Raw genomic sequence first — 27,630 nt, forward strand, 5'->3', positions numbered from 1 at the left:
AATCTGGTTAACAGTTTGAAATCTAATTCAAAATATTGGTATATTGAAATCTGATTAACAATTATTAAGAGCAAAAGAACACTTCAAAAATTAAAACGATTATTTATGAAATCTAGTTGAATTTTAAAATCTTCATTCTATTTTTATTTTCAGAGAATTTTGCCTTTGTTTAAAATAAAAAATATAAATAAAAAACTTTGAAAAGATAAAAGTACTAGAAATCACTCCTCCCCAAAGCTTATCAGACGGGCAATAGAGAATTATACGAGGGCAGACTTAGAATTGGATTAAGAAGGCAGGTTCCCACCTTAATCTAGGTATGAATAGAAATTAGTTCTCAAGAATTCGTACTCTTCTTGTTTGTTTGTTATCTAGATCTCTCTCAATATATCTATAATAATGTTAACCTCTATTAGAATTTAGAAGAAGGAAAATAGGCAAATAGAATACCCTACAAAATGAATCACCTGTTTGCCTGTCAAACTAGACGGAAATCACAAACACATGCTTATTGGTATAATTAAAATACACGAAATAATGACATTAAACATTTCTTTGAACTCAAAAACATATTTCCGCTAACCAACGTTAAAATTGATTTATTTATTCATGTTATCTGGTTTAATTAAGGTGAGAATCAAAACCTTTGATGGGTGAAAAAAAAATAGCAGAAGGCATCAGTATCACAGAGTGGTACCAAGACCTTTTAATGGTCTCCAAGCATTAATGTTCGGCACTGAATAGGGGTGTTATAAATTCGGTTATCTATTGTTATTTGTTTGTCACAAAACTAATATGGCAGTACAGTCTAATTCAACTTATCCAATTAGTATTTACTCGTTAGCAAAAAAAAAACAATAATAAATAGACAATTTTAATACCCCTCATCATATGCAGGCTAACCGACACTCATACAATTAAGCACACATACTAGAACATACCTTGTCAACATCAATAATATAGAGAAATATTGGTGTATACATATATATATATATATATATATATATATATTAAATACCATACGTATTAATGGCTATACGTATAAAAAAAATCTACACTTAAGTGCAGTCTCATCACAAATTTGCGTGGCATGTAAAAACATAAATGGTACGTAGTAGGGTTCATGGGTATAAATAAGCACACATAATCAAGCTGAGATTGACATTTGGGACCATTTATGGGGATACGTGATAGAGCAATGCTAGTGTGTCATTTATTTAAACAACATATTTTACATCCAAAGATAACGGAAGAGAGATTGTGTTCACATATTTTCACAATGGAAATAGGTCATCCAAAATTGGTTATGTTTCATAGCTTCAACAAAACTAAGTTATAAAGTCTTTCCATTCAGTGTTCAAACATGCCAAAAGAAAGAAGAGACCAGAGTCACCAAAGCAAAAAACAATCAACCAATAAATGAATTTCTGTACAAAAATTCCTACTTATCAATAGAGGGAATTGTTGATAAAAGAAAACTACGCCAAGGAAAAAAAAAAAAAAAAACTACCGACTTTTACTAGCTAGCTTCTAAGTTCTACAAGATTTTTTTTATGATCCTATTAAATTTTAAATAAAATAAAATATAATAACCCTCTTCCTAAAACTTAACCACCTAAAAATTAGCCTTCTTCGTGCCAAAAATTCACTTATATGAAAGCATATAAGCATCTAACTTTTTTTTTTCCTGATAATATAACTATATTTAGGCAACCTTATTCTCATCCAGAAGTTTGAAGCCTGACCTCCTCATGAGCCTTGAGAGCCTCCGAAGTAAAATTACCCAAAGCCTCGAAAATCGGGGTCAAACCAGTCTGAAGACTATTTGACGCAGCATCTTGAACCAGCCTGATCGCTTCTTTATGCAGTGCTCTCTCCTCAGTCAATTTACTCTTCATCGAGTCCAAATCCACCTTCAGATCGTCCAGAGGCGAGATTCCACTTCCCGAGAGAGCTGTCTTGTCCGACAAGGCATCGCGGTCCTGCTCTAACTTCCCTCTTTCCATGCGTAGCTGTCTGAGCCTCTTTTCGAAATCCTTGGTGAGAAACTCTGCCTTTATCCTCTGACGTTGCTCGTCGTCTTGCCTTTCCCATAACTGGTGTAGCGTCGCGGCGAAATCGCTCATCGCGTTCGAAACCCTTTTCTCCGAAATCCTTTCCATTGCTTGGAACCAATCGTTGCATATCACGAAAATCGGAGGTGCTCCGACTCGGCTCGGAGAGTAAGGAGCGAAACCGTCGTCGGTCTCTTCGGGCTCCCCAATGATGCACCGGGATAGCCATTCGTGCAAGGACTCGACATACGATTTCTGGGTACTGACCCAATTGTTAAAGCATGTGCACCAATTCATAAGCTCCATTTCAAGCTCAATAGTGGCTTTTAGTCCACTATCTTTGTTTTGACCGGACTTTCCTTTAAGTTTGTGCACTTTGCTCTCCATGATAGCTTGGAACTGTTTCTGGTGGCATTTTAGCATGGACTTCCACATTCTTACCAATCTGCAGATTACAAATACATTAATAATGTTAAGAAACTAAGTTGTGATAAAAAAAAAAAAAAAAGGGTTAAACAATGCATGACCAACTTTCGGCTCCTACTTGCAATCTAACCTATCCTCTCCCAGGTACCACTAGATCAACAGATTATGTGGGCTTATCATATCCCGATCATCGGTCACTAGGTTGTTACTCATTATTTTTCTTAAAAAAAGTTATGTATGAAATTGAATATGCTTTAAAACTCTTGGAACACTGAGTAGTATAATACACTTTAAGACCGTGAGAGAGTCGAAAGTAAATCCAAATGACAGCCAAGTTTTATATATTTAATGCTAGATTGATTATTTGAAGATCAAGAAATTTGTTCACCAATAAGCATTTTACAAGGGAGATCACTGGAACCCAGATAAAACACAGCCACACAACCAATAATAACCATAGCCAGTGAAAGAGGAGAGGACAATAAGATTTCATGTTATGAATCAGGTTGGGAATGATTAGTCACCAAAACCAGAAATAAAAAAATAAATTGCAGATATAAGTTGAAGCAAGTCGATACCCGCGAATTAGCTCTGTGACTTGAGGCATCAATTCTTCGTCCCTCAACTTGTGTATCCTAGTAGATATACCATCGACAGCTTTGATGCAAACATTGATTTTCGTCAGCGATTTTCGTATTGAAGCCTGGGTGGCATCAACCTTCCCAGACTCAGCTCCATGTTCATCTAGGTATCTCAGTTTCTTGCACTGCTTCTCATAAAGAACCCGGAGCCGCTCTTCGTCCTGAATAGATAATTAAAATGATTTCTGATTATGGTGTTATATTAGAAGAAACATCGAGATGTGAAAAACCAAGGACATGGACATGGGTTATAGGACCCCTTTTTATTTCTCTCTCACTTCATAGTTTTGAAACATGTACCCAGAGACTGAAAACTAAACCCAGATCAAATTGCAAACGAGCATCCAATCTAACATACCTCATTCACTTATTCAGTGCCAAAGTTTTATCAAGCAAAAACATATATGAACAAAAAAACGTTTGAAGCTTTCCAATGGATTGGACTAAAATATATCCGAGTATGATGTTTAATTAAAACGATTTTGAAGTTTCGTCAATTCGAAATATTTATAAGAAATAAAAAAGGGGCTGGGAACTTGGAAAATATACAGCCATCTAGAATCTCATCATTACCTTGACTTCCTTGTGCAATTTCTTCTCCCATGCGTGAAGTTTCTCTAAGGTCGATGAAAGATTCAAAGTCTTAAACTTGGGATCTTTTGCGTATTCTCCATATTCTTTTGCCAGTTTCACCGTTTTAGGTGACAATCGCGTGGACGGCCTGAATGGAGGGTCTGAAGATAGCATGGACGGGGCTATAAGGTATAGAATCCGTGATAAGATCGCTGCATAGAGACCATGAGTTCCAATCAACCTCAAATGGATTAACAGGACATGCAAAATAGATATCACCTTAATAGCTCTTTAAACATATTTTCGTTCATTCGTAACAAAATCCACTCAACTACAATGTACACAAAGCCCTTTAAAAATGAAGTCAACGAGATAGCTTCTGGACCAGGCAATACACACCTAAGTTTAAGTTACAAATAAGCTACACTTATTATATCCCTAGTCAGACTGGGAAACGAAATGTACCTTTCAGCGCGTTAGCTCTGGGCTGATAATAAGGCAATTTTCCGACCTCGAGCAAAACAGCCACTTCTTTCCCGTACCCAGAGGCGGCCTCGAACTCGTCCCTGATCTCCTTCACAACCTCTTGAAGGTCTCGCGTCCGGTCTCGGTCACGGACATGGTTGACCGTCAGCGCCGCCACGCTGCTCCGCTTCGAAGACTCGATCTCCGAATTTGGCGCCCCCGCCGCCACCTCATCGCCCTCGAAACTCACCGCTCTCTTCCCGGTAGCAGACTGATACTCTTCTCCATCGTCATCGTCATCGTCGTTGTCCTCAACGGAGATTTTCGACACGCTCGTGTCCATTGTCCCGGAACTGCTCGTGATCTCGGCCGCCTCGCTCTGCCACTGCTTCGGGGCGGAATTGACACTCCTCTTCGGCTTCCCCGCGTTGCTGTTCTCTCGATGATGATGATGATAGTACTCGTTTCCGTCGCCGACCTTGTTCTTCTTCTTCCTCCTCGCGGCGGCCCGGCCGGACCTCGAGGCCTCGGGGTCGGTCTCGTCCTCGAGCTCCGGAATCCCCTCTCTCTCCCTCACCTCGTTCGAGTCCGGGCTGCTCGCGTTCGAGCTGTACCCGTACTTCATCTGGTACCCGCCGCTGTCGTACGTGTCAAAGAAGTTGAGATAGTCCCACGTCGAAACCATAGGCGGCGACGGCGGAGCCGGAGGAGGAGGAGAATTCCGGTCATCGCTCCGACCGGGGTTATAGTGAGGGTACCACGAGGAATACCGATCCGTCTCGGGCTCCTCGTAGACCATGGACTGAATCTTACTCCCGGACCTCTTGGAGAAGAACATGTAAGACCTCGAATTGTTGGAGTCCGTATTGGATTCGGCGGTGGGAATCGGCGGCGATCCCCAATCCCCGGGGTTGAAGAAATTCTGAGCCGGCGCGTACGAGTTCTGAAACGGGAATGGGTACGAGTACGGATAGGGATTCGGATAACTTGTCTCCGCTTCGGGACTCTCTTCAATCTGGATATGCCCTGAGTCCGAGTCGGAATCCGAGCCGGATAAATGCAGGTGCGAGCCCTCAGCTCCGTCTTCCTCCGCCGAAGATGGCGTCATCGTCGTCGACGACTTCTTTCCTTCGCCGTCGCCGCCTCTCCTCCTCGGCTTCCCCTTCCCATCGTCGGAGGGCAATGTGAGCACCGGCGAGCCCGGAGCCGACGCGGAGAGGAAGACGAGCTCCTCGTCGGAGAATCGCCGGAGCGCCTCGCCGACGTCGTGGAGCGACCGGAAGTAGGAGATGTGCGCCGCCGCGAGAGCGTAGCGGTGCTCAGAGGCCTTTCGGACGAAGTCCCTTCGCTCTCTGCACAGAGTCACCAACGGCAAGTCGTCGACCTTGGAGCCACCGCAGCCCATCTCCGCCGCAATTCGCTGCTCATTCTCGCCGCCTCCGACGTCCGTACGATCGGATCATGTCCGGCCGAATTTCCACTCCTCGCTCAGATCGGAAACTCGAGGAATCGATCAGACAGCCATGGCAATCTAGGCTCGAGTGTATCGATGTACCAATGTGAATAATAATAATAATATAATAATTACGAGAAATAGAATAACCGAAAATTTTTGGGTTGAGAATTTCGAAAATGTGGAGAGCGACTAAAAGCGTGAAGAGCTGAGAGATCTGTTTATATTAGAAAAGCAATATTATATAATTCTTTTTGCATCAGTCAAAGTTCATACGTGTTTGTTTGTGTGCATTGGATAATTTGCGTTGCTCTGCTTGAGGTTTTGGGAGTTTTATTATTATTATTATTATTTTAAATCAAGAAGAAGAATAAGAAGCAGAAAGAGAAAGGTCGTGGAACCTTCGATCAAAAGAAAAAAAAAATTCGATCAAAGAAAAGGTCGTGGAACCCGCCACCGCGCCAAGAAACACATATGATTACGAATTTACCCTTTTCAAACCTTTCCTTTTCTCTTTCACTTTCTCTTTTTATTTTTTCTATTTTTAGTTTCTTGCTATTTGTTGCGTGACTGTTGCTTCTTATGACAATTAACATGCTATCATCATGTTGTTATATATGTGGTATTTTATTTAGTTAGATAAAAGGATGAGCGAAAATAGATAAAACCCCATGATTTACTGTATTATTTTAACTGTTAAAAAAAATAATGTTTTTATTTACTTTTGTTTGTTAATTTACTAAAAGAGCATGGCATTAATTTATACTATCACTTGGCTTATTCTTAATAAATTTAAGCAGATTTTAATTAATATTGCAAAAATGTCAATCAAATTGACTGTTATGTAAAATTAACTTTCTTAAAGTAGTCAGGCTAATTTCTTAACAAATTAATATGAGATTACGACTATTTTTGTAAATTCTCAAGCTTCACAAATATTATAGTTTCCGGACTCTTTATATGATAAACCTAATTGTTTTTTTTTATTATTAATAGAATATTATTATTTTTCAGTAAAAAAATGCCACTTTTTAAGTTTTAACTAATAGTAAATTACTATAGGCTCGTTGTTATATAAATAACTTATATCATGTCCTTGTGCTGAATAAATATCTATTTTTTCTGGCTGGTAAAGTTGGTTACTGACAACTGCACATGATCTATGATTATGATGTATATATTTTTGCATTGTTTATATTATTATTGTCTTTTTCCCTTCAGTAGATAAATAAACTCTGACATATACAATCATTGCTGCATTAGCTATCCAGATCTGTATTTTCCGAATTTCACATGGTTCATTACTCTTTATAATTTTGAATGTACGTCAAGTTGATAAAAATAATTACCCTAGGCTATGGATGTATATTTGTAATAGTCATCACTCATCACGTTGATTATTTTTAAAACAAACTTCCAAAAAAAAAATTAGTTAACTTATGATCGGTAGTGAGAATCCATTTGATTTACCGACTCAAATTAGAGATACTGAATTGATAATCTTAAATTAAGCTTCGAGAATGGTAATTTTGAAAACTATGTTCAGATCTCGTATTATAAATTGAGATTTTATTAATTTTTTTACATGTTTGAAAATATAAAATTAGATATATATATGTGTGTCAGAGAGAGAGAGAGAGAGAGAGAGAGCCTCTTCCTGTATATATTCTATATTGTATAAATTATGTCTCTACAAATTTGTAAAATATTTAGAAACATTACAACTTGAGTTTCTTTTGTAAGAGTAATGCATAAGAAACTAGATGTTACAAGGGAGAAAGTCAGAAATATATTTAGGAGGCTAAATCATATCAACAAAATTATGATATGATTTTTTAAGAATATATTATAATGTGATCGAAAATAAATTTAAATTACTCTTGTAATTTTACAAGTCCATTTGAATCTCAGTGATATTTCGAAATTACTTAACAATTAATAATATAATCGTGAAGTACTTTACTACGAATTCGATAGATATTGCAACCAAGTTGCAGTAATGAGTGTATAATCAATTAACTAATTTTTACGAGTATTTTCTTTTATTAGAGCCACATTGGGGACTACGGACCTAGTAACCAAAGTTCTCACGAATCCGAATAAAATATACGAAATCTCTGTTTTCTCTTATTCATTTGATTCATCAATCACGGCATCACACACAAGATATACCGAGATTGCACTCTTCTTGTTAAAAGAATTATATTTTACTCGATGTTTATGAGCGTCCATTGATATAGTTAGTTCATGAGCTAAATCCTCAAGTTTCAACTCGTATCGAGAAATGTCAATTATTCGGTTATACCATTCTTTATACATATGAGCCCTAAGCATCGTTGATTCCCCATCGAAAGATTCTACCATATGTACTTACTACAACAGTACGCGCAATCAATCAGTTCTGGAATAAACTCTTAGGTGAGTGAACATTGACTTTCTTTTAGAAATGCTGGATTATGTATTTGTGAATCACTTTCCGCTCGGATCATATCTCAAATTCCAAAGACATAAGTATTTAGGTATCTTCAAGTAGCCATTAACAAATGAGTCAAAGAACTCGATAATACATCTTCAAGTAGCCACCAAGACAACAAAAAATCGGCCCTACCCCGAAGGCCAATGTTGAAGACCTTTTCACCTCCATCATCACCACAGCCGAGACCACTTTCCAGGGTCAAGCAACACAGATTTGGAGCCTCGAGACTCAAGTCGGGCAGATTTCAAAAGCCTTCAACTCGCGTCCAAAAACCTCCGAAGTGGACCCAAGGGAACACTGCAATGCCATGTCACATCAACACGTCACGGTTGTCGAGAGCCCAAAAGATGAAGAGGAAAATGTTGCCCCGATCACCACAACTCCTAAACCACCTTCGCCGGTCCACACCTACGAGCCGCCATTTTTGTTCATGTAAAGGCTCACGATGGCACTTTCCGTGGAGTGTAGCGCGCTTCTACAATAAGAGCTCCCACCCAAGTTGGCAGATCCCGGCCAGTTCACATTGTCATGCACCATTTGAGACGTTTTCATCGACAACGTCTTGTGCAATCTAGGTTCAGGCATCAACCTCATGCCTACGACCATCTTCAAAAAACTTGGTGTGGTGAACTAAAGCCCAAGCGCACCACTCACCAAATGGCGGATCGTTCTGTAAGGTACCCGCGCGGCTTCGCGGAAGACATTCTCGTCAAGGTCGAAAAATTTATCTTTTCAACCGATTTCTACGTCATCGACATGGACAAGGACCGCGACATCCATATACTTTTGAGAAGGGATTTCTTAGCTACATGTGATGCTCTCATCGACATGAAGAAATGCGAGCTGAAGACGCGCTGAAGAACGAGGAAGAGACATACATGATCTACAAAGCCCGAAAGCGCGAAGATGAGAAAAAAGAGGTCTACTTCCTCAAAATCGACAAAGTCAAGCATTCGCCGCCCGCATCACCACCACCTGCTCCTTCTGCCAAAACCACGAAGGGTGAGAGAAAAGATGCAACGCTGAATTCTCGATTTGAACCGACGCGAGAACAATGGCCAACACCGTTGAAAGAGGTGTGGAAGAATAAGAGCGCCAAAACGAAAAAAGAAGCTCCACTGTCTCTTAAGTGCGGCGGTCATGAGTAAGGGCAATCTTCCACCCCTGCAAAGTAAGTTTCATTTTCCCGGTTTTGCATTAATACAATGAGGACGATGTAGGTTTTTTTTTTTTTTTTTTTTTTTTTTTTTTTTTTGTGTGTTTGGATAGAAATTAGTGCTTTATTTGCGTAGATTAATTCACATATGCTTACCGATAATTTTGAAAATCTTAAGCCTTCGACAACGGATTTTAGTTCATGAATTACTTGGTGTGAAAGAATTTTGTTGAGTTTTGTGTTACCATAATTAGAACCAAATTATGTATGTCTCAAAGCCTAGGGAACCTTGAGGAGTAATCTAACCGATCACTTGAAAATAGAGCACCGAACACACTAGAACCTTCTTCGGTGCCTAGTCGAGGCGAAATTGAGTGCATGATTATCTAGTTAGGATGATATATGAGTTAGGATTAGCCACTTCAAACCAAAGAGCCGACTCGGAAATTTTATCCATTAGGACCCTTTACACAAAAAGTCAAACACTAATCCTTCTCGTTTTTAGCCATGAAAAGAAAAGCCAGCTGCAAGTCACTTCCGAGAGTTTTTGACATGTAATTTAGTGAGTCTCCAAGTCATAAAAAAAATCGTTGAACATCGTCATCGTTTTTCTTATCATTATTATTAATGTTTGTTTGTTGAAAAAAAAAATGAAAAAATAGAAAAGAAAAAAAGATGTTTTAAGATGATGCTCACTTTTAGCATCTATCTTTTTTTTTTTTTTTTTTTTTGGTTCAGTGTTCAAATGAAAAATAAATATGACTTGGAGATATGCTTGTGAGTCGAGTCTTTGAGTGACGGTCTTGAGGGTGATTTTGGGAGAGGTCGATTGTTATAGCGAGAGTGTGAGGTCTGAGTGCTTGGTGAGAAGTGATTCACGATCCTTATTAGATTGATTTTATGTCACTAAATGGTCCGGTCCAATTTAAACCATTTTGTCACGCCCCAGCGAGTCATTTATCAACTACACAAATTTGTGGCCAATTTTTTTTAAAACCATTAATGACCCGACGTCGTGTCTTTTGTGGCCAAACACTTTGTCTTTTTATTGACAGGAAATACTGAGAACTTCTTTGAAGATTTATTGACATCATTGTCAATAAATTTTCTGGATGTTGATAAATCTTAAAAAAAAATTGGACTGTTGAAGTTTTATTTACATCCAAAAAAATTATTGACAATGATATCAATAAATATTAAAAAAAAATTCAGAATCGTTTGAAGATTTATCGACATTAATGTCAATAAATCTTCAAACGGATTTCCAGATTTTTCAAACCAAATAATTTTTTTTCCAGATTTCTCAAATTTTCCATTTAATTTAACTTCATAGACCAAACGAAAAATCATCTCTATCTTTGCTTTTGTTACCATTAAGTAAATAATAAAAGTAAATAAAAAAATAATAAAATAATATTTCATTAAAGTTATTTTTGTACCAACTCATATAAGAAAATCTCATGCTTTTGGATTAATTTTAACTTATTAAATTTTTGTCTTAAAGTATTGAGGAGTTCATAGTTTAGATTAGGAATAATCTGTAACAAGTTTTGCCACAATGCATATATCTCTTTACTTTTTACATAATGCCTCAAATCTTTTGAAAAAAATATCATTTGTATCCCTTCATCAAATACTACATTTTTCCATGTCTTTCTTAACTATCATAATTATACCATTTAAATCGTTATTGTTAAAGTATCTCTTGCATCTTTATTATTGTTACGAGTTATTAGCTGACAAAAATGGACCGAAATGCCCTTTAACCGATTTGAAATTAAAATAATTAATAAAAAGATAAATTAGATGGCTGTTTCTTTCTCAAATATTATATAAAATATCAATAGTGTTTTTTTTTTCACAGTGATACTTTGAACATGTAATCACAAACTATATATGAAAAAAATTGATAAATTAAAAATAACATATCAATTCATAAGTTATTTGGGTCGGTAGAGTATTGGTTAGAAATTTTGAAGTGTCTTAAAACTAAAGCTTGGAAGTTGGATACCACTTTCTACAAAAAAAAAAAAAAAAAAAAAAAAAAAAAAAAACAGATGATTGGACGAATCGTTAAGTTGAAAAAGTTAATTTGCCCCATATTATTAATGCATCCAACACTTGTTTTTTCCATGTCTTTCTTAACTATCATAATTATATCATTTAAATCGTTATTGTTAAAGTATCTCTTGCATCTTTATTATTGTTACGAGTTATTAGCTGACAAAAATGGACCAAAATGCCCTTTAACCGATTTGAAATTAAAATAATTAATAAAAAGATAATTTAGATGGCTGTTTCTTTCTCAAATATTATATAAAATATCAATAGTGTTTTTTTTTTCACAGTGATACTTTGAACATGTAATCACAAACTATATATGAAAAAAATTGATAAATTAAAAATAACATATCAATTCATAAGTTATTTGGGTCGGTAGAGTATTGGTTAGAAATTTTGAAGTGTCTTAAAACTAAAGCTTGGAAGTTGGACACCACTTTCTACCAAAAAAAAAAAAAGATGATTGGACGAATCGTTAAGTTGAAAAAGTGGAGCCGTTTGGTTTAGTTTTCTAAACTCATTTTCTGTTTTTAAATTCTGTTTTCTGATTCTAATTTTTAAATTTAAAAAACAGATTTAGAATTACGTTTCAGAATATTTTAAATGTTGTTTGGTTATGTTTTTCATTCAATTGTATAGAGATAAAATAGAAAACAACTTTTCATTGTTTTCTGTTTTCTAAACAAATTTCAAAGAAAACAGAAACATGATTCTAAATCTGTTTTCTGAATTTTTAAACAAACAGTTTTCCAAAACTGTTTTCTAGAATTTAGAATCAGAAAACAGAGATAGAAAACATAACCAAACGGGGCCATATTTGCCCCATATTATAAATGCATCCGACACTTGTTTTTTCATTTGCAGTTTTATTTGAAACTGGGTATGTCTCATTTAAAGCTAGAGGAGGGGTAAATTGTCTTTATATGGTTAAAGTGATGGGTAAATTGTCTTTATATGGTTAAAGTGATGGTAAAAAAGAGAATTTCTCTCCTCACGAAGTTTTATTTGTGACTTTTTTTGAAAAATAAATAAAGTTGGAAAAATCTTATTTTTGGTCTTAAAATAGGAAAAATCCCAAGATTTTATGTCACGTCCGACATGAGAATGGGCCTGGGCTTTAAATATTGATCAAGAAATTTCACACCTCATCCCATAAGGTAGGGTCTTGTTATCTAGTGTGTATATGCACTGTGTTGCTCCACGTTAAAAGAAAATACCGAAAAATAAAAATAAAAATAAAAAATAACATTATTGCTGGATAACTACCAACTAATACTCGGGCAAAAAGACAAACGTTACACATAGTTCTATGATTTATCATGTTCAACTTCAACACCACTCATTTGCCTTATTTGTTACATCTAAAAGTAGTCAATATCGGGTGAGCATAACAAGTAAATTGGACAATAGATGAGTAGTTAGTTTGGCTCCCAAATCACCGCCCAGCTCTGTGGATAGGAATTACAATTGTGCTTCATAAGCAAAAAAGACTAACTCCCTTATGATGGCTATACAAGTCCTCTTGTGGCAAGACAAGATCAGACACTATGAACACGCCCGTTAAACTGGAAACATCACAATGATCTCTGTTTGTGTTTCCTTTCCAATCTTTGAGTGGTTCAAACAGTGCTCCTTTAACCTTAAAAGTGTCCAACACATTATGGATGTTGGAGCGTATATCAATCTATAATTAAGAAAGAATTTGAAGTTTTAAGACAAGAATCCAAAATAATAACGTTGGATTCTATTTAAGACGAGTCTGCTTGAACTAAAATTAAGGTGTACAAACTTCAAAGCATTCTATTTATTTTTCTACTAATTGGGACCCTCATTCCACCTCTCCCATAAGTTGGTCTACATTTTTTAAAAAATTAAATAAAGCTACTCAAAATGCTTAGGGTTTAGGGTTTAAGGAATTCTTGTTATGGTTGGTAGCCGCCGAGCAGGGATAGCTGGTTTAGGACGACAAAAGCTGAGATATTTACCAATCATGAAGCCCAAGGGCAGTAAATGCTTGGTTTCGTTACCATGTTATGAATTACGGAACTGGTGATATATGAATAACAATTGGGCAGCGCCTCTAAACAAACAAAACATAATCTCAGGAAGAAACTTCCATGATCTAGTTTCCAAGTAGCGACGTCAAAATTGCCAAAACAGCAACCACAATTATGATGTTTAGAAAATAGTTGGACTGTAAAGGCTTATCTGGGGTTCCGCCAATTGCTTCATATTCTGCACGAATCTTCTGCTTCATAGCGCTTGACAGCTCTTTCTGCAATTCAAATAGGTAAAACTATTGAACTTTATTCCTTTCTTCTGCATATAAGACTTCCAAATTCATGCATGTGAGTTCACACGATTTGAAAAACGCTTCATCTTGGGTTATTAAAAGACACGGCACACGAAAACACGATAGTAGGTTTTTAATCCTGCAGCAAACCATAAAACGCAGAGACGATGAATGATTTGTAATTATAACATTAGTTTTATGTTAAAAGAAAAACTGACTAAAACAGATGAGTTATTGAAATTTTAGCTTCATTTTTAACCTTTCCAGAAGAGTACTTTGCTGCCACAAACTTCTCTGGAGCATTAGCTGGAGAAACATCATCAATCACAATTCCCTGGCCGATTTAAAAAATTGAACATAGAATCAGATAAGAGATTTTACGTAGTTGTTAAAAATAGCCCTTTCTATTCAATAGACTATTTCATGACTCGAACCCGATATCTTTGGTATAGTTAGAGGTGATTTTACAACTAAGTTCACCCCTCGCTTTGAAAAGAAAATTTAGAAACTTTGCCAAAGATAAAGATCTTGGTAGGAATCACTCATTGAAAAGAGAAGGTGAACTAGCAAGGTTTATAAGGTGATGTGTTTCCCTCTCATTACGAATAGGCCAACAAGTCTAAGCGAGTCTAAATGGGTATCCGATCAAATTTTTTGGGACAGACCAAGATGATGAGCTATTCCTATAAGGACCATCATTTTGAAGAGTCATGATAGGAATCCCGGGAGAATGGGAACTAACAAGGTCTATAAAGTCATTAGAATAAAGTAGTAAAATATGACCCATGCATGCAGTAAAAGAAAAGCAGAGGATTTTACTCGTGCAACGATATTATCTATTACAAGAAACTATCCACAGTCAAAGCGAACAAACCTCGGGAGGATCAAATTTAGCTCCAAGATTGCTAAGTTTAGCATGAGCTTCAGCATAATCCTTGAAGAATGCTTCCTGATCTTCAGCATATTTTTCAGCATAGACCTGGAAATTGTGTATTTCATATTAAGAATAAATATTTTTCAAATACAAGTTTCATAGGTCAGGCGTGTTCTGTAAGTTGTTTTGCTCACTTTGAAACCCGGGTCATCGAAAAGAGCAGCATCAGTTGGCAACACCAGTAAATCTTCATCTTTTTTCTCCTTGATGTCCTGCAGTAAGCAATACCATCAACTTCAGCAAGTAACTCAACATCCTTATTTTTTTACTATTTCGTCGTGGTTCTTTGTACGGAAATTATAAAGCAGAAAAAGTAAATGAAAGTGGGAACCTTGAAGTATGAATTATCAAACTTTAACCATTTCACAGTCCAGGACTGCCCTCCAGGTGCTCCAGGTCCTTCTTTCTGTCAAACAAATGATTACTGTTATTATTTCTTTGATATTTTTTTTGCTCATCAGAAAAATATATGAAAGAAATAATATGCGAGTAATACTAGCAGCCTGAATTTTTTTTTATAGATTTGAAGAATACGTATTAATAAGAATATGGATATTGAAAGGGTTTATGATAATTGCATGCCAATCCTTTTCGAAGAATAAGACTGCTAGGTGTAACCCTCGTGAATTACAAAGATTTAAACTTCATACATAAAATCGAGAGATAACCACTTAAAACGAAATAGCAAGTAGCTGATAAATTTCAGCGTAAGCCCGATATACTTTTATCCAAAGAAGATGGTACAGAACACAAACACAAATTCATTATTGAATGGAAAAAAAAAAAGTCGCATAATCTTATAGAAGCACGATAACAAGGTGTATAATTCAGATAACTGTAGCATCTCTTTTTTTTTCTTTCCTGAAACTTAAAGAGCACGCATGTTTCAATACCGTATACTTAGTCTCTGGCTTGCCCCAGCCACTACGATCGGGTCTAGACCTTCCAAGCGTATGGGCACCGGACAGTGCAACAATTTCCTGAAGATAAAACAGATATAATAAGACGTCTAATTCAGATTCGTAAGCAAAGTCTTCAAAATCCCACCTTGTCATTCAAGCCCATTCTATAGAAAACATCTCGAAGATGCTGTGCAGGGGAAGGAGGACCGGCATCTGTGAAAAATTGGACAGAAAGTATTTTACAACCAAAGCCGACAATGGTAACAAACCAAGCATGGCACAACAAAAGAATTAGTAGCGAATAGAAGTTTTTTCACTCACCGGGAAGCCGGCCTTCTTCCGGGCACTGTTCAGGTCCTGTCACATCTATTCTTCCATATTTCATGGGCAGTTTAGGACCTCCAGCTTCCTGAATTCTCAAAAGCACTTGATGAGTTGAAATTCGTACGCATTTGAAAATCTCAGATTGCAGTTTTAAGTTAAAAGAAAAACTTAAAATAAAAATACCTCCACTGCAGTAGCGCTGGCCAGCTGGAACAAGTCGGCGTAGGTCACACCAGCATACTTCTCTTTGATCGGTTGAAGAAGCTTCAAAGCATTCACAAGACCTGAAATTACCAATGATATTCTTATCCCAAAAAGCAAACTATCAACCATCGCAGTTATGAATTTCATTTTCCAAGTCATTTACCAGCATTGGCTCCGTGTTTGAGCTCGATCTCGAATCTCAAACTTCCATTAGTGCCACCTCGCTGTGGCCACTCTTCAATGTTCTTGTTGTAAGTGCCTGCATCATGCCATCCCAGACGAACCTATGGCACAGAATATAATAAATGATAACTCTCAGAATCATGGATAAATAATTCCCAACAGAAAAATCATTAAAACAAAACAATTAAGTACTGGAAAACATTATCAAACGAACTGGTGAGCTTTTATTTTGCGTCAGTGGTTCACTATTTCCAATCTTCAGCAAAAAAACTTACAGAATAAATAAATAGATTAAAAAGAAAGAAAGAAGCGAATTAGCCAAATTCGTGACACGAACACTTCCTAATCAGTACAAACGGTGCTAAGACCTAATTCGGAATAGCATAACCAAATTAACTAGTTTTAGTCTGTTGTAAGAAAAAGAAAGAAAAAATCGAATACAGCAACACAGATATACTAATATATACCAAAAGAGGATGGCAGAAGGTAGTCTTGAGAAGCTCCTTGATGTCCTCTCGCGCGCTCTTCAACTGTTCTGGATCGGACGCCGCGCATTTCGGAGCCGAGACAGCGCTAAACCCTCGGCTCGAAGCTAAAGCCGACGACGACGATCTCTTCTGAAATTACAGAAACGAAATTCATTCAATCGGATAAATCTTCGCACAGAAACAATCGCACGGATATACATATAGGTATGTCGATAGATGACCTGGTTAAGAAAGAGGCGAGAGACGAGAGGCGATGATCGGAGACATTTCAGAGAAGAAGAAGAGCGAAGAGGAAGAGAGAGAGTGGCTGTGGCTCTCGCGGCGGAGGGAAGAAGGCGAGAAGTGGCGGCGGAAGTGGCGGCCATGGAAGAGCGAGAGTTTTGAGTTTGTTTGGTGAGAGGGAAAGTGAGTGACGACGATGAGAGCGTGTGTGACATTTTCTTTTTCTTTTACTTTATTGTTTTGGCTCTATTTACTGCCTCTCCTCTAGTTTCGGATTAATGCCTTTTTCTTTTCTTTTCTTTTCTTTTTCTTTTATTCGCGGAGTCATGTGACACGTGTCGCTCTTTAGTTAGATGTGGTCATTCTCGCCCGCGATATGATTGGCTATCTCGCACTGTGGATCGATCGTCCCATAGAATTAAGGTTTGAAATGCTAATTGCTGCCTATGATTAAAAAAAAAATAAAAAAAAATTTACGATAGCCGATGGAAATTGCGACAAAAGTAATGTGGAAATTTGAAAAAATTATATCGACGAAAATTGCGTTGGTCGACGGAAATTGCGACGGAAATAATGTTGCACAATTTCAAATATGAAAAATAAATTTCAGACACATATAAAAAATTCTAAATATACATAATAAGTTTCAATCACAAACACACATAATACACAACCATAATAAATTCAAACTTCAAAGTCAGATACATATAATCAACACACATAATTTTTTGAAAAATATCAAAGTCAAACACAATATAAGAAACACACATAATAAGTTCTAAGCACATCATAATTTCATGTATTAACCCAGCTATGAAATTCACTAACAAGGCATGTTTCATATTTTCAAATACTTGTTTACGAATACATATACATATAACTATAATTTCCTAACAATTAACTTTCAATTAACATCAATTTGAAATTTGTAACCTCTCCAAAAATATTAAAACAATAATATATTCACCATGAAACAAGTATAAATAACATCCAGTGAAAAAAAAAATGAAAAAACCTTAAAATTATAATTTATTTGCTTAAAAACACAGATAAACGCAATTTCCACATAATTTTCCGAAATATTGTTGAATTTGCACTAGCTTGGTTGGCTTATGGACGACGCAACCGAAATTGCGGCGTAAAATGCGACAAAAATTGTGACGAAAATGACACGATTTTTTGTGTTTTATATCATGGACTAAATGAAATTAATAGACGCAACGACATGGAAATTTTCCCGCAATTTCGACACAATACCCGCGACACAAAATAGAAATGCACATATGGTCATAAATGTGTCGGACTTCTCAAATTTCCGCAATTTCGGGCAATTTCCACGCAATTTCTCGAAATTTTAAACTTTGGACAGAATACACAATTTTCGGAACCTATACATATCTTAGAATTATTATCTCAGAAGCACACCCCCATCAAACTCTATATAGTCCTTGATGAAATGAAAGATTCAGACCATTAAGGACATAAAGTTCCCCAAGAGTGAACGATTTATGTTCGTTGCAGCAAACATGTGAAAGATTTAATATGGGTCGTTGGGGATTAATTCAATTTTTTATTATTAAAAAGTCAAAACATACACTGTCTAATCCAAAAGCTAAGGCTTTCGGGTTATAGACCTCGAAGTACCGGATTCCGTTTCAAGTTCAACAGTCTAACTACAATGGCATGATTGCATAATTCTCTCAGCATGGGCCAATGGTTAATCGTGGTTAATTTTAACCGCATTAAAATAATTAAGATTAGCACTAACCATTTTTCGCCGTTAATCGTGATTAACCATCATTTTATCCTAACTTATTAAGGTGTTTGAACTCAATTATATGGGCTAAAACTTTTCTTAAATGCAAGGTTCAAAATGCCGTTTTCGATGTCGTTTCGAGTCTCCTGATTTACGGAAATTCGACACGTCGACGGAAAACCGAACGGAAAATATGTTGAAAATGGCAAATAAAATACCGTTTTGAAATGCCGTTTTCGATGGAAAACCGACATGCCGATAGAAAACCGAACGGAAATATTGTTGTTCAATATGTTAATATATATACACATGATAATATATCTTTTGATTTTTAAACTTAAAATTTATGAAAACTATATTTTATAATCTTAATACGTAATTATTTATACACCAATCTAATATCTAATATTTCAATATGCACAACTTGTTAATTTCAATCTCACATAACGTATTTATACTCAATACACAAATTTATACACATATATATATGTGGATATATCTATGTATTATTTATATATATATAAATTATTTCTTAAATCTAGATGAGATTTTAAAGTTTTTATGTTATATATTTTTTATAATTTAATTTAAAACGTTATATAAAGTTATTATAAATTTATTTATTTTTTAATTATTTTTTATATTAATTTTATGATAGTATAAATTTTTTATTTGCAAATCTTATATTAAACTTATATATAATATAACCAAGTGGATGCTTAGCATAGTGGTATATCTGGAACATACCACCCGCGCGATTGTGGTTCAAATCCTCCCAGGTCTAGATCCAATTTTTAAGTTAAAAATGACATAAGCAGAAAACGGCGACTTTCGACGAAAAACGACGATAAAACGAAAAACTTGTACTTCGTCGGCCTTTTATGTTCCGGCTGAAATCGACAAATTTCGTCGGAATTTTAATCCATGCTTAAATGTACATTAAAAATTAGTATTAATGTTCACGTTTAATTTAACAATGCGATTAACTATGTGATAACCGATTAAACATATTTGTACGTAACTGCCAAAGCCACAATTCTTAGTTTTTGATAAAAGCGATTAAACATTCTGAACACAATTATTGGAATGTCCTCATAAATTAATCCCGAAATTATTTCTTAATAATCTTCTAACAAACAGACCTATAGTTTCTTGTTCAAAATTTATTATTTGAATAGTGTAAAAAATAATTAGATTAACCTATTTAAAATGAAATATTATGATTCATTAAAGACTGAAAATTTAATTTGGTCTAAACTCTAAACAGAACTTCCGTTCGCCGAACGCCTACTTTAAAGTTTAAACCTAAATAATCAACTAGATTTTAATGGTCTTTAATAATAAAAACTAAATGCAAGAGGGACAACCAAAAAGGATGTCACTTTCTTTAGGAAAAAAAAAAAGAAAAAAAAATGTCACTTGTGTAATACGAGTACGACAACCGTGAGTATGAGTGTATGACCATAACTGTACAAGGGTTTATGTATTTGGTCATTATTGACACCATCTTCTTGGAAAAACAATAATTTGAAACGCCACATCAGCTAATTTTTGGCGAACTTGTCACTGGGTCAAATTTGGTATACTTAAGACATAAAAAATTCAATATATATGGCGTCACTATTGCCCTTCTTCTATGTGTTTAGTTACTCTAGTATAAGTTGTTAGTCTTCATTTCTGCATCATCGTTCCGCATAATAATATATATATATATATATATATATATATATTTTATAATTGTAAAACAAAATAAGTCATATTATTAACAGTATTCCCCCCTAACCTCTATGTATTATGCATAAATAAATAACAAAATATAGCACATTAGTTTACTTGACACAGTTTCAAATGCTTATTAAATTACGAATAATGACGTACAATTAAAAATACTATCCTTGAAGTCACAGTTGGAAATAGTGATTATGTGCATAAATCACCAAAAGTCTATAATTTCCTAGAGTTTGTTATACCGGTTTGGCCAAACTCGTAATAGGGGTATTTTTTATACGTTTATATTTATTTTTGCTCAAGAAATATATTTTTACATTAGCTGCTAAATATATTTTTGTTTTCAGTTGAAGGACAACAGATATAGACTTTTGACGAGGTAAAGACGCCGAGTTCATAGATCGTTGAGATCATAAGGTCCATGCCTAATTTTGTTTTCAAGTATTGATCCAAAAATAACATAAGCATACAACATTAGTTTCAAACAATTATTTAGCTTAAACGTGTACATTGTCATTTATTAAGGATTAAAATAAAAACAATATTACATTATTTTATTGAAGTGTATATATATATATGTGTGTGTGTGTGTATAACTATATAGGCTACCTTTAAGATAAATGAAATAGCATACAAGACACTATTTTTTTTTGTTAAGAAATGTCATTATTGAACAAGATTATATTAGCAGCAGTGCAAAGCGTATGTGACACTATTGACCATGATTATATAATTTAAAATAAATCTTAAAGAGGACAAATATTGGCCAGATCAAATACAAGATCGCTTATTTACTTAAAAAGAATGAGAAGAAATAAAGATCACATTGTTTTATGTAATTAAAGAAATCCATAAAAGAAAAGAATATATATATATATATATATATATATATATATATATATATATATATTTAGCAGCTAATGCATCATATAATAATTACGGCGTACAATTATTTCTACTTAAAAAATGTTATAGTAGCACTTGACAGATAAACTTTGATGGCACCCTTCAATATATATAACTTGTGGCGTGTACTACATTACGTCCAATAAACAGGACTACAAAGTTGGGTAAACCACCTTAAAATATAAAGTGTAAATAAATATAACTTATTTGTTACTGATCGATTACCGATACTTTTGAAGTAGATATTAAAAATTGAATGTAGGCTATCAGAAATCTAACCAAATATTATATTTACGTAATAAGCCCTTAATTATAAGCTGAATTATTGTAGTTATAAAAGACAATGAATATATTCATACTTCTTTAACTATAAATTTTTATCATATTGCTTTAAATCCCCGCCGAATAATTTAAATTCGTCAATATATATCTCTACTAAAAGCGATTAATCTGTGAAGAAATTTGGTTGATAAGATTGTATTTACTATTTAGAGAGAAGACAAATAAAAGTTTGTAGAAAATCCCAGGATCCATGCAGGTCTTTGAATTGAAGTACCATATTAATAATAATAATATCAATCAGAGCCATCATCTGATCCCAGGGGATACTATTAATCTCTTATTTTAATGAGCTACAATTATGTAGGAAAAGTGAGTTTGCAAAAACGATATGGTTACCAGATATATTGACCCGATTGACACAGCTTATTAATCTCTTGTTTTTGTTTTTAGAAAAACCTAAAACCGTTTGTTTGCGTTTGATAAAACAGTTTTTAGAAAAAACTTCAAAAACGATTTTAAAAATTGTACATGAAACGAAAAAGTTAAGAATCCTAACTTTTGGAAAAAAAACGTTTATTTATCTTGATATACAATTACTTTAATATTTTCATTTTTTTTGTGAAATCTCGAAATTATCTCCTAATTTTTTTTTATCTAATTTATATTAAAAATAAAAAATGATCTAATTTATGTTAAAAAAATTATTAAAAAACTTTATTAAATTTTTTTATTTTATTAATAATTAAAAAACTTTATTTTTAAAATAAAATAAATTTTTGTTGTTCATATATATTTAATTTATTATTATAATTCATATATATACATATAAATCATCATATCAATAATTATTATTTAATTTTTAAAAATATGTCTATTTTAATCTTTTTATTATAATATATTTATTTTACTCAACAAAAATCAGTTTTTGTTACCAGCAACAATTGATTTATAAACACTTTATCAAACACATTTCAGTTTAAAAAATAGAACAGTTTTTAGAAAAAAATTAATCTAAATTTTGTTATGTGAAACGGAATTAATTTGATACGCATCATCATCATAGAGTACATTGACCAAGCTCAGATAATAGTATAATACTTGACAAAGACACTTTTACCCTCTCTCTCTCTCTCTCTCGCTCTCGCCCAATTTCCTTTGTATCCTGAAAAGCCCAATATATATAATATACGAGTATAATAAACATTCACTCCGTCCTCTGCTATTATTTAAGTTTCAACAGGTCTATAATACTCATTTCCTCAATCAATCCCGATTCACGAACATATATACATAAATCTCTCTCTCTCTCACTCTAGAAATCGATAGACGATGGGAAAAGCGTTCGGATCGGAAGAAGCATCGGAGACGGTGAACGAGCTCCGAGCGAGCTTTGGCTCAGGCAAGACTCGGAGCTACGAGTGGAGGTTTTCGCAGCTGAAGAAGATCGAAAAGTTCGCCGATGTCCACGAACAGGAAATCATCGACGCTCTCTCGTCTGACCTCTCCAAGCCTGAAATGGAGTCTTACGTCCAAGAGGTATATATCTATTTGAATTTGAATTTCGATAGCTATCGCTACGGTTCTTTTCGAAATCAGGTCACGAGGTATCTCTGCGGCTATTCTTGGCCGTTTCTTTCTTGTGGTTAGTGATCACACATCTCGATTAACTTTTTGTCGTTTTTGTGGTGGTGGTGGTGGAAGAGTATTTTTTTTAATTTTTTTTTTCCAAATACATTGTCGTTTTGTCACGTCAATATTATTTCTTTCCTCTAATGAGAAATACTTTCAGATTTCTATCGAATTGTTGTTGTTCATCATAAATCCCAAGGAAGTTAGTAAGACTTTTTCAGTTATAACCTTTGCTCATTCGAAGTTGTTGATCCGTCAATTCTGAGTAGGGGTATTTTCGTAATTCGACCATAGTTTTTGACCAAATCAGTAACCTAATCGAATTATAAACATGTCGAAGATTTTCTCTTTGTACTTCGTTCGCGTGTAAAACTGTTTTGCGTAACCGTGAAGTCTCTCTCTCTCTCGCTCTCGTTCTCGTTCTCGTTCGGGGATTTCGTAATCTTGCCAGCTCAGCATCGTCACTGTCGTACACGAATAAGACAACAATACGAACGGCGACGAAAACCATAAGGAAAAGTCAAAAGCTCTCTCTCTCTTTACACTCACAAATTACCGTGCTCGTGACCTTCGCGCCTTCGATCGAGCGAATTCCATGGCGGTCATCGAGGAAGAGAAGAGCGAGTCGAGGGCGTTTGACGCAGAGTCGGCGTCGGAGATGGTGGCGGAGCTGAGAGGCTGCTTCGCCGCCGGGAAAACTCGGAGCTTCGAATGGAGAGAGTCGCAGCTGAAGAGCCTGGTGAAGATCGCGACCGATCACGAGAGAGATATCGTCGAAGCTCTTCGTTCCGATCTTGCTAAGCCCGAACTCGAATCGATTATCTATGAGGTCCTAGGTTTTGCAAATAATTCATATTTATTTATCTTTTTTTTTTTCGTACGTCAACGTGCTCAAATAAATTCCCAGTGCCAAGTAATGGTCTGAAACTGAAAGTAGTTGGGATTTGTGATATACTAATAACCAGTACAATCCAAATCTGGTTGAGTTTGGGTATTAAATGCTCTGATAGAAAAAAGAATTTATTTTTCAAGCGTGTTTCTGTCACTGTTTCAGATGATATCAAAAAGGATTTATTGATACAGGCGTGTAAGTGGGGTTGGCTTGTCCATAAATTCGTAGAGTAAAGTTGTTTCTTTATGTACGGCTCAAAAACTTTTTGGGGTGTCGTGAGAATTAGCCATTGACATATGTATGAAGTTGGGGCTTTTTTTGGGTAATTAAAAGCTACAGAACAGAGTTATCTGATGTAATTGTAAATGGCTAAAGAGCATTAATTGAGGGAAACTGCCTGGGCTTTTTATGGCCAGTAATGTTTGTCCTAGTTGTGTATGAATACTTTTTTTAATCCATGCTATCATGTCAGTAATTATTTATTTCTGGTAGTTGGTTTGGTTTGTATCATACATGATACTAGTCCTTACAAATCTGTTAAATATGATTATAATTTTTTAATTGCTTAAGTCTTGAATGATCTCTTTATGCAATCACTACAACAAGCAATTTTTTTCGTGCCTTAACCTGCAAAACTCATGCCCGAAAGTCAAATGGGCGCGACTTAACTCGTGCCTTAAGTGGACTTTAGTATCTAATTTAAGTATGATGAAAAAATAGTAGACATGAATGATCTATCTTCTAAATTCTGTTATCTATGGCCACATTGCAGATAGCCATGCTAAAGAACTCGTGCAAAGTCACACTTAAGGAACTGAAGCGTTGGATGGCCCCAGAAAAGGTTCACCAATGATCTATGATTATTAAGAATTTTTTGTTACTGTAATTTTGTTGGAAGGGCATTCATTATACGAGTTTCAATTGGCAGGCAAAAACTTCTATAACCACTTTCCCTTCATCCGCTGAGATAGTGTCCGAACCGTTAGGCGTTGTGCTCATAATTTCAGCGTGGAACTACCCTTTTCGTAAGTCGGTTTAGTTTCCAAGTGTTCAAATTTACTCACTAGATATCATATAGAACTGATCATGATTATTCTTCTCATTGTGTGTGGTTTATAAGTGTTGTCGCTAGATCCGGTTATTGGAGCCATCGCGGCTGGAAACGCAGTGGTTTTGAAACCATCAGAAATTTCTCCGGCTACGTCATCGTTACTTGCTAAGTTGATGGATAAATACTTGGATAACTCTGCCGTGAGGGTCGTTGAGGGGGCGGTGGCTGAGACCACTGCGCTGTTGGAACAGAAGTGGGACAAAATTTGTTACACAGGTTAATTCCAATCTCTCAATTATTGAATTTGCTTGAGAAATTTTTTCATGTGAGACTTTTAGAATATAGTAAATAAGGCATATAAACCATGAAAGTCGTGTAAATGTGATTTTTTTTCCGTCTTCATCCCCGGTGGTAGGCAATGGTAGAGTTGGTCGGGTTGTTATGGCTGCTGCTGCAAAACACCTCACACCTGTTCTTTTGGAGCTCGGAGGAAAATCACCGGTCATCGTTGATTCAAACATCAACCTTAAAGTATTTACTCTGTCCAACATGAAGTATAATTTTGTCATTTTACAATCTACTTTCCGTCTGCGTAACTTAAAGCCTTTTTCTTTTTTCTTTTTTTGTATCGCAGGTTGCTACAAAACGGATAATTGCAGGCAAGTGGGCTTGTAATAACGGACAAGCTTGCATATCTCCTGACTACGTTATCACCACAAAAGATTTCGCTCCCAAATTGGTTAGTGTTTCTAGTACATATTTTGGCCTTATGGGTTCGAGTCTGATTGCGTTGAATTCAATCCCAATGTGTTGCACTTCACTCAGGTTGACTCTCTGAAAGTGGAGTTGGAGAAATTTTACGGAAAGAACCCATTGGAATCGAAAGACTTGTCTCGTGTCGTGAATTCGACCCACTTTGCTCGTTTGTCGAAGATGTTGGATGATGAAAAGGTTTCTGGTAAGGTCGTCCATGGAGGCCAAAGGAATGAAAAGGAATTGTAAGTGACCTAACATTACTAACCTGAGTCAACAGTCTCTTATTAGAAAGCTATTTACGAGTGTGTGTTCTTTTTTACACGAACAAAGGAGGATTGCCCCGACAATCTTGCTTGATGTCCCACGCGACGCTCTGATCATGACGGAAGAAATATTCGGCCCTCTTCTTCCAATCATCACGGTAATTACATAGGATAAACCAAGTGATCGTTCGCTGATTGTCCCTTCAATCTTCTTAGTCACACGTGCGTATTGTAATTTGCCAAAAACAGGTTGAGAAACTTGAAGACAGCTATGACGTCATCAACTCGGGATCAAAGCCTCTCGCCGCGTACTTATTCACCAACGAAGATAAGATCAAGAAGCAGTTCGTAACGAACGTCTCCGCTGGGGGTTTGGTCATCAATGACACTACAATACACGTACGCAATCACACTTTCTTGCTTCTCAATATACATGAACCCAAAAACACACAACGTCTCACATAATTACCATCAATTAGGCTCTTAGACACAGAAGTGGGTAAAAGTTGGAGGTCCTAGGTTCAGTATAATAGTCCATAACATCTATATGATCTTTTTTCCGTGTCTAAATCATTCAAAATAACCAACCGGCCAAACTGAGGCCTCCAACAAAAAAAAATGGATTATTTGTTCAGAGACATTGTTGAATATAGCTCGCGCTTTTGCTTCACATTTCCATATACAATAATGATTGACCGCTGATGAAAACCATTACTCTTACCCCAACTATAAAAATTCTAAACTAATTGAGTACCTAAGCCACCAATCAACCTTTTGAAAATTTTAAATTAAAATAGACATTATGGTGATGTGACATTATTTGGACGTTTTCAGCATTCAATTTATCTCTTTGGAGTCTGATGATTAATGTTTTTTTTTTTTGCTTCGTTAGTAAAATCTCGTGGCTATTTACTTGAAATTTACCAAAGGTTACCTTTATTGTAAAACATGAGATTTCATATTATATATACACAATAATATAATGATTCAGCTTGCGGTCCACACACTTCCATTTGGCGGGGTCGGAGAAAGTGGAATGGGGTCTTATCACGGGAAATTTTCTTTTGACGCATTTAGCCACAAAAAAGCGGTCGTTTATCGGGGTTTTTCCGCGGACGCCTCTGTACGGTACCCGCCCTACACCGCGGGAAAGCTCAGGCTGTTAAAGGCTCTCATCGGGGGTAGCTTCATGGGCATCATCAGAGCTTTGTTTGGTTGGTCTAGTTAAGTTTTTTTTTTTTTTTTCCTAATAATATATTTGTGATGTGTTAAAGAATTTCTTAATTTGTTAATTATTTCCTCCCCCTTTGTAGTTCGGCTTTTTTTTTTTTTTTTTTTTTGTTACAACTGTACCATGTTTCAAATTCACTCGCTTGAATTATAAATAAATAAATTCATAAATTATTGCAGAGTTTTTTGGTGAACCAAATTGGTAAACCATTAGTGAAGAAAATCCTCAACTAATTTGTAACCGTTTGGTGGGAAAAATCATTTTAGCGTTCTTTCTTGAAG

General features: G+C 35.5%; 3 protein-coding genes across 5 annotated transcripts; 1 reads left to right on the plus strand and 2 right to left on the minus strand.

Moving 5' to 3' along the window:
• Positions 1-1,337: 1,337 nt before the first annotated feature.
• On the minus strand, positions 1,338-5,999 carry LOC149391688 (uncharacterized). The gene is made up of 4 exons (XM_089621014.1): positions 4,160-5,999; positions 3,695-3,906; positions 3,059-3,282; positions 1,338-2,499 (listed from the first exon to the last, which is right to left on the minus strand). Exons 1-4 carry the CDS (start codon positions 5,562-5,564, stop codon positions 1,722-1,724), a joined length of 2,619 nt encoding a protein of 872 aa, XP_089477140.1. The 5' UTR covers positions 5,565-5,999; the 3' UTR covers positions 1,338-1,721.
• Positions 6,000-13,296: 7,297 nt separating this feature from the next.
• Positions 13,297-17,122, minus strand: LOC149391689 (putative L-ascorbate peroxidase 6, chloroplastic/mitochondrial). Of its 2 annotated transcripts, none has more exons than XM_089619271.1 (12): positions 16,855-17,122; positions 16,613-16,762; positions 16,126-16,246; positions 15,942-16,042; positions 15,756-15,843; positions 15,580-15,647; positions 15,426-15,512; positions 14,864-14,938; positions 14,667-14,744; positions 14,473-14,577; positions 13,858-13,932; positions 13,297-13,580 (listed from the first exon to the last, which is right to left on the minus strand). In XM_089619271.1, exons 1-12 carry the CDS (start codon positions 17,068-17,070, stop codon positions 13,428-13,430), a joined length of 1,317 nt encoding a protein of 438 aa, XP_089475397.1. In that variant the 5' UTR covers positions 17,071-17,122; the 3' UTR covers positions 13,297-13,427. The 2 variants fall into 2 exon arrangements, with proteins under 2 accessions (XP_089475397.1, XP_089475398.1); XM_089619272.1 differs by having other exon boundaries at positions 13,297-13,737; positions 16,855-17,121.
• A 5,602-nt stretch (positions 17,123-22,724) lies between these two features.
• On the plus strand, positions 22,725-27,515 carry ALDH3H1 (aldehyde dehydrogenase 3H1). Of its 2 annotated transcripts, none has more exons than XM_089619836.1 (10): positions 22,725-23,063; positions 24,821-24,889; positions 24,977-25,073; positions 25,169-25,375; positions 25,515-25,630; positions 25,734-25,838; positions 25,925-26,097; positions 26,186-26,276; positions 26,368-26,517; positions 27,110-27,511. In XM_089619836.1, exons 1-10 carry the CDS (start codon positions 22,857-22,859, stop codon positions 27,344-27,346), a joined length of 1,452 nt encoding a protein of 483 aa, XP_089475962.1. In that variant the 5' UTR covers positions 22,725-22,856; the 3' UTR covers positions 27,347-27,511. The 2 variants fall into 2 exon arrangements, with proteins under 2 accessions (XP_089475962.1, XP_089475961.1); XM_089619835.1 differs by lacking the exon at positions 22,725-23,063 and adding an exon at positions 23,548-23,985 and having other exon boundaries at positions 27,110-27,515.
• Positions 27,516-27,630: the final 115 nt, after the last annotated feature.

This window comes from Urtica dioica, chromosome 7, assembly GCF_054948205.1.
Source record: "Urtica dioica subsp. dioica isolate 48M chromosome 7, U.dioica_male_clone48M_v1_H2, whole genome shotgun sequence".
Lineage (NCBI taxonomy): Eukaryota > Viridiplantae > Streptophyta > Magnoliopsida > Rosales > Urticaceae > Urtica > Urtica dioica.

Bases quoted from the DNA above. Each gene is read 5' to 3' on its own strand.
- LOC149391688 (XM_089621014.1), bottom strand. From the start codon at position 5,564: ATGGGCTGCGGTGGCTCCAAGGTCGACGACTTGCCGTTGGTGACTCTG. The intron at 3,907-4,159 runs GTACATTTCGTT...GTCTCTATGCAG, and splicing joins CAGAGCTAACGCGCTGAAAG to CGATCTTATCACGGATTCTA. The intron at 2,500-3,058 runs GTATCGACTTGC...TGTAATCTGCAG, and splicing joins GTCACAGAGCTAATTCGCGG to ATTGGTAAGAATGTGGAAGT.
- LOC149391689 (XM_089619271.1), bottom strand. From the start codon at position 17,070: ATGTCACACACGCTCTCATCGTCGTCACTCACTTTCCCTCTCACCAAA. The intron at 14,745-14,863 runs GTTCCCACTTTC...TGCTTACTGCAG, and splicing joins TTGATAATTCATACTTCAAG to GACATCAAGGAGAAAAAAGA. The intron at 13,933-14,472 runs GTTTGTTCGCTT...TAAATCGGCCAG, and splicing joins CTAAATTTGATCCTCCCGAG to GGAATTGTGATTGATGATGT.
- ALDH3H1 (XM_089619835.1), top strand. From the start codon at position 23,752: ATGGCGGTCATCGAGGAAGAGAAGAGCGAGTCGAGGGCGTTTGACGCA. The intron at 23,986-24,820 runs GTCCTAGGTTTT...GCCACATTGCAG, and splicing joins TCGAATCGATTATCTATGAG to ATAGCCATGCTAAAGAACTC. The intron at 25,376-25,514 runs GTTAATTCCAAT...CCCCGGTGGTAG, and splicing joins GGACAAAATTTGTTACACAG to GCAATGGTAGAGTTGGTCGG.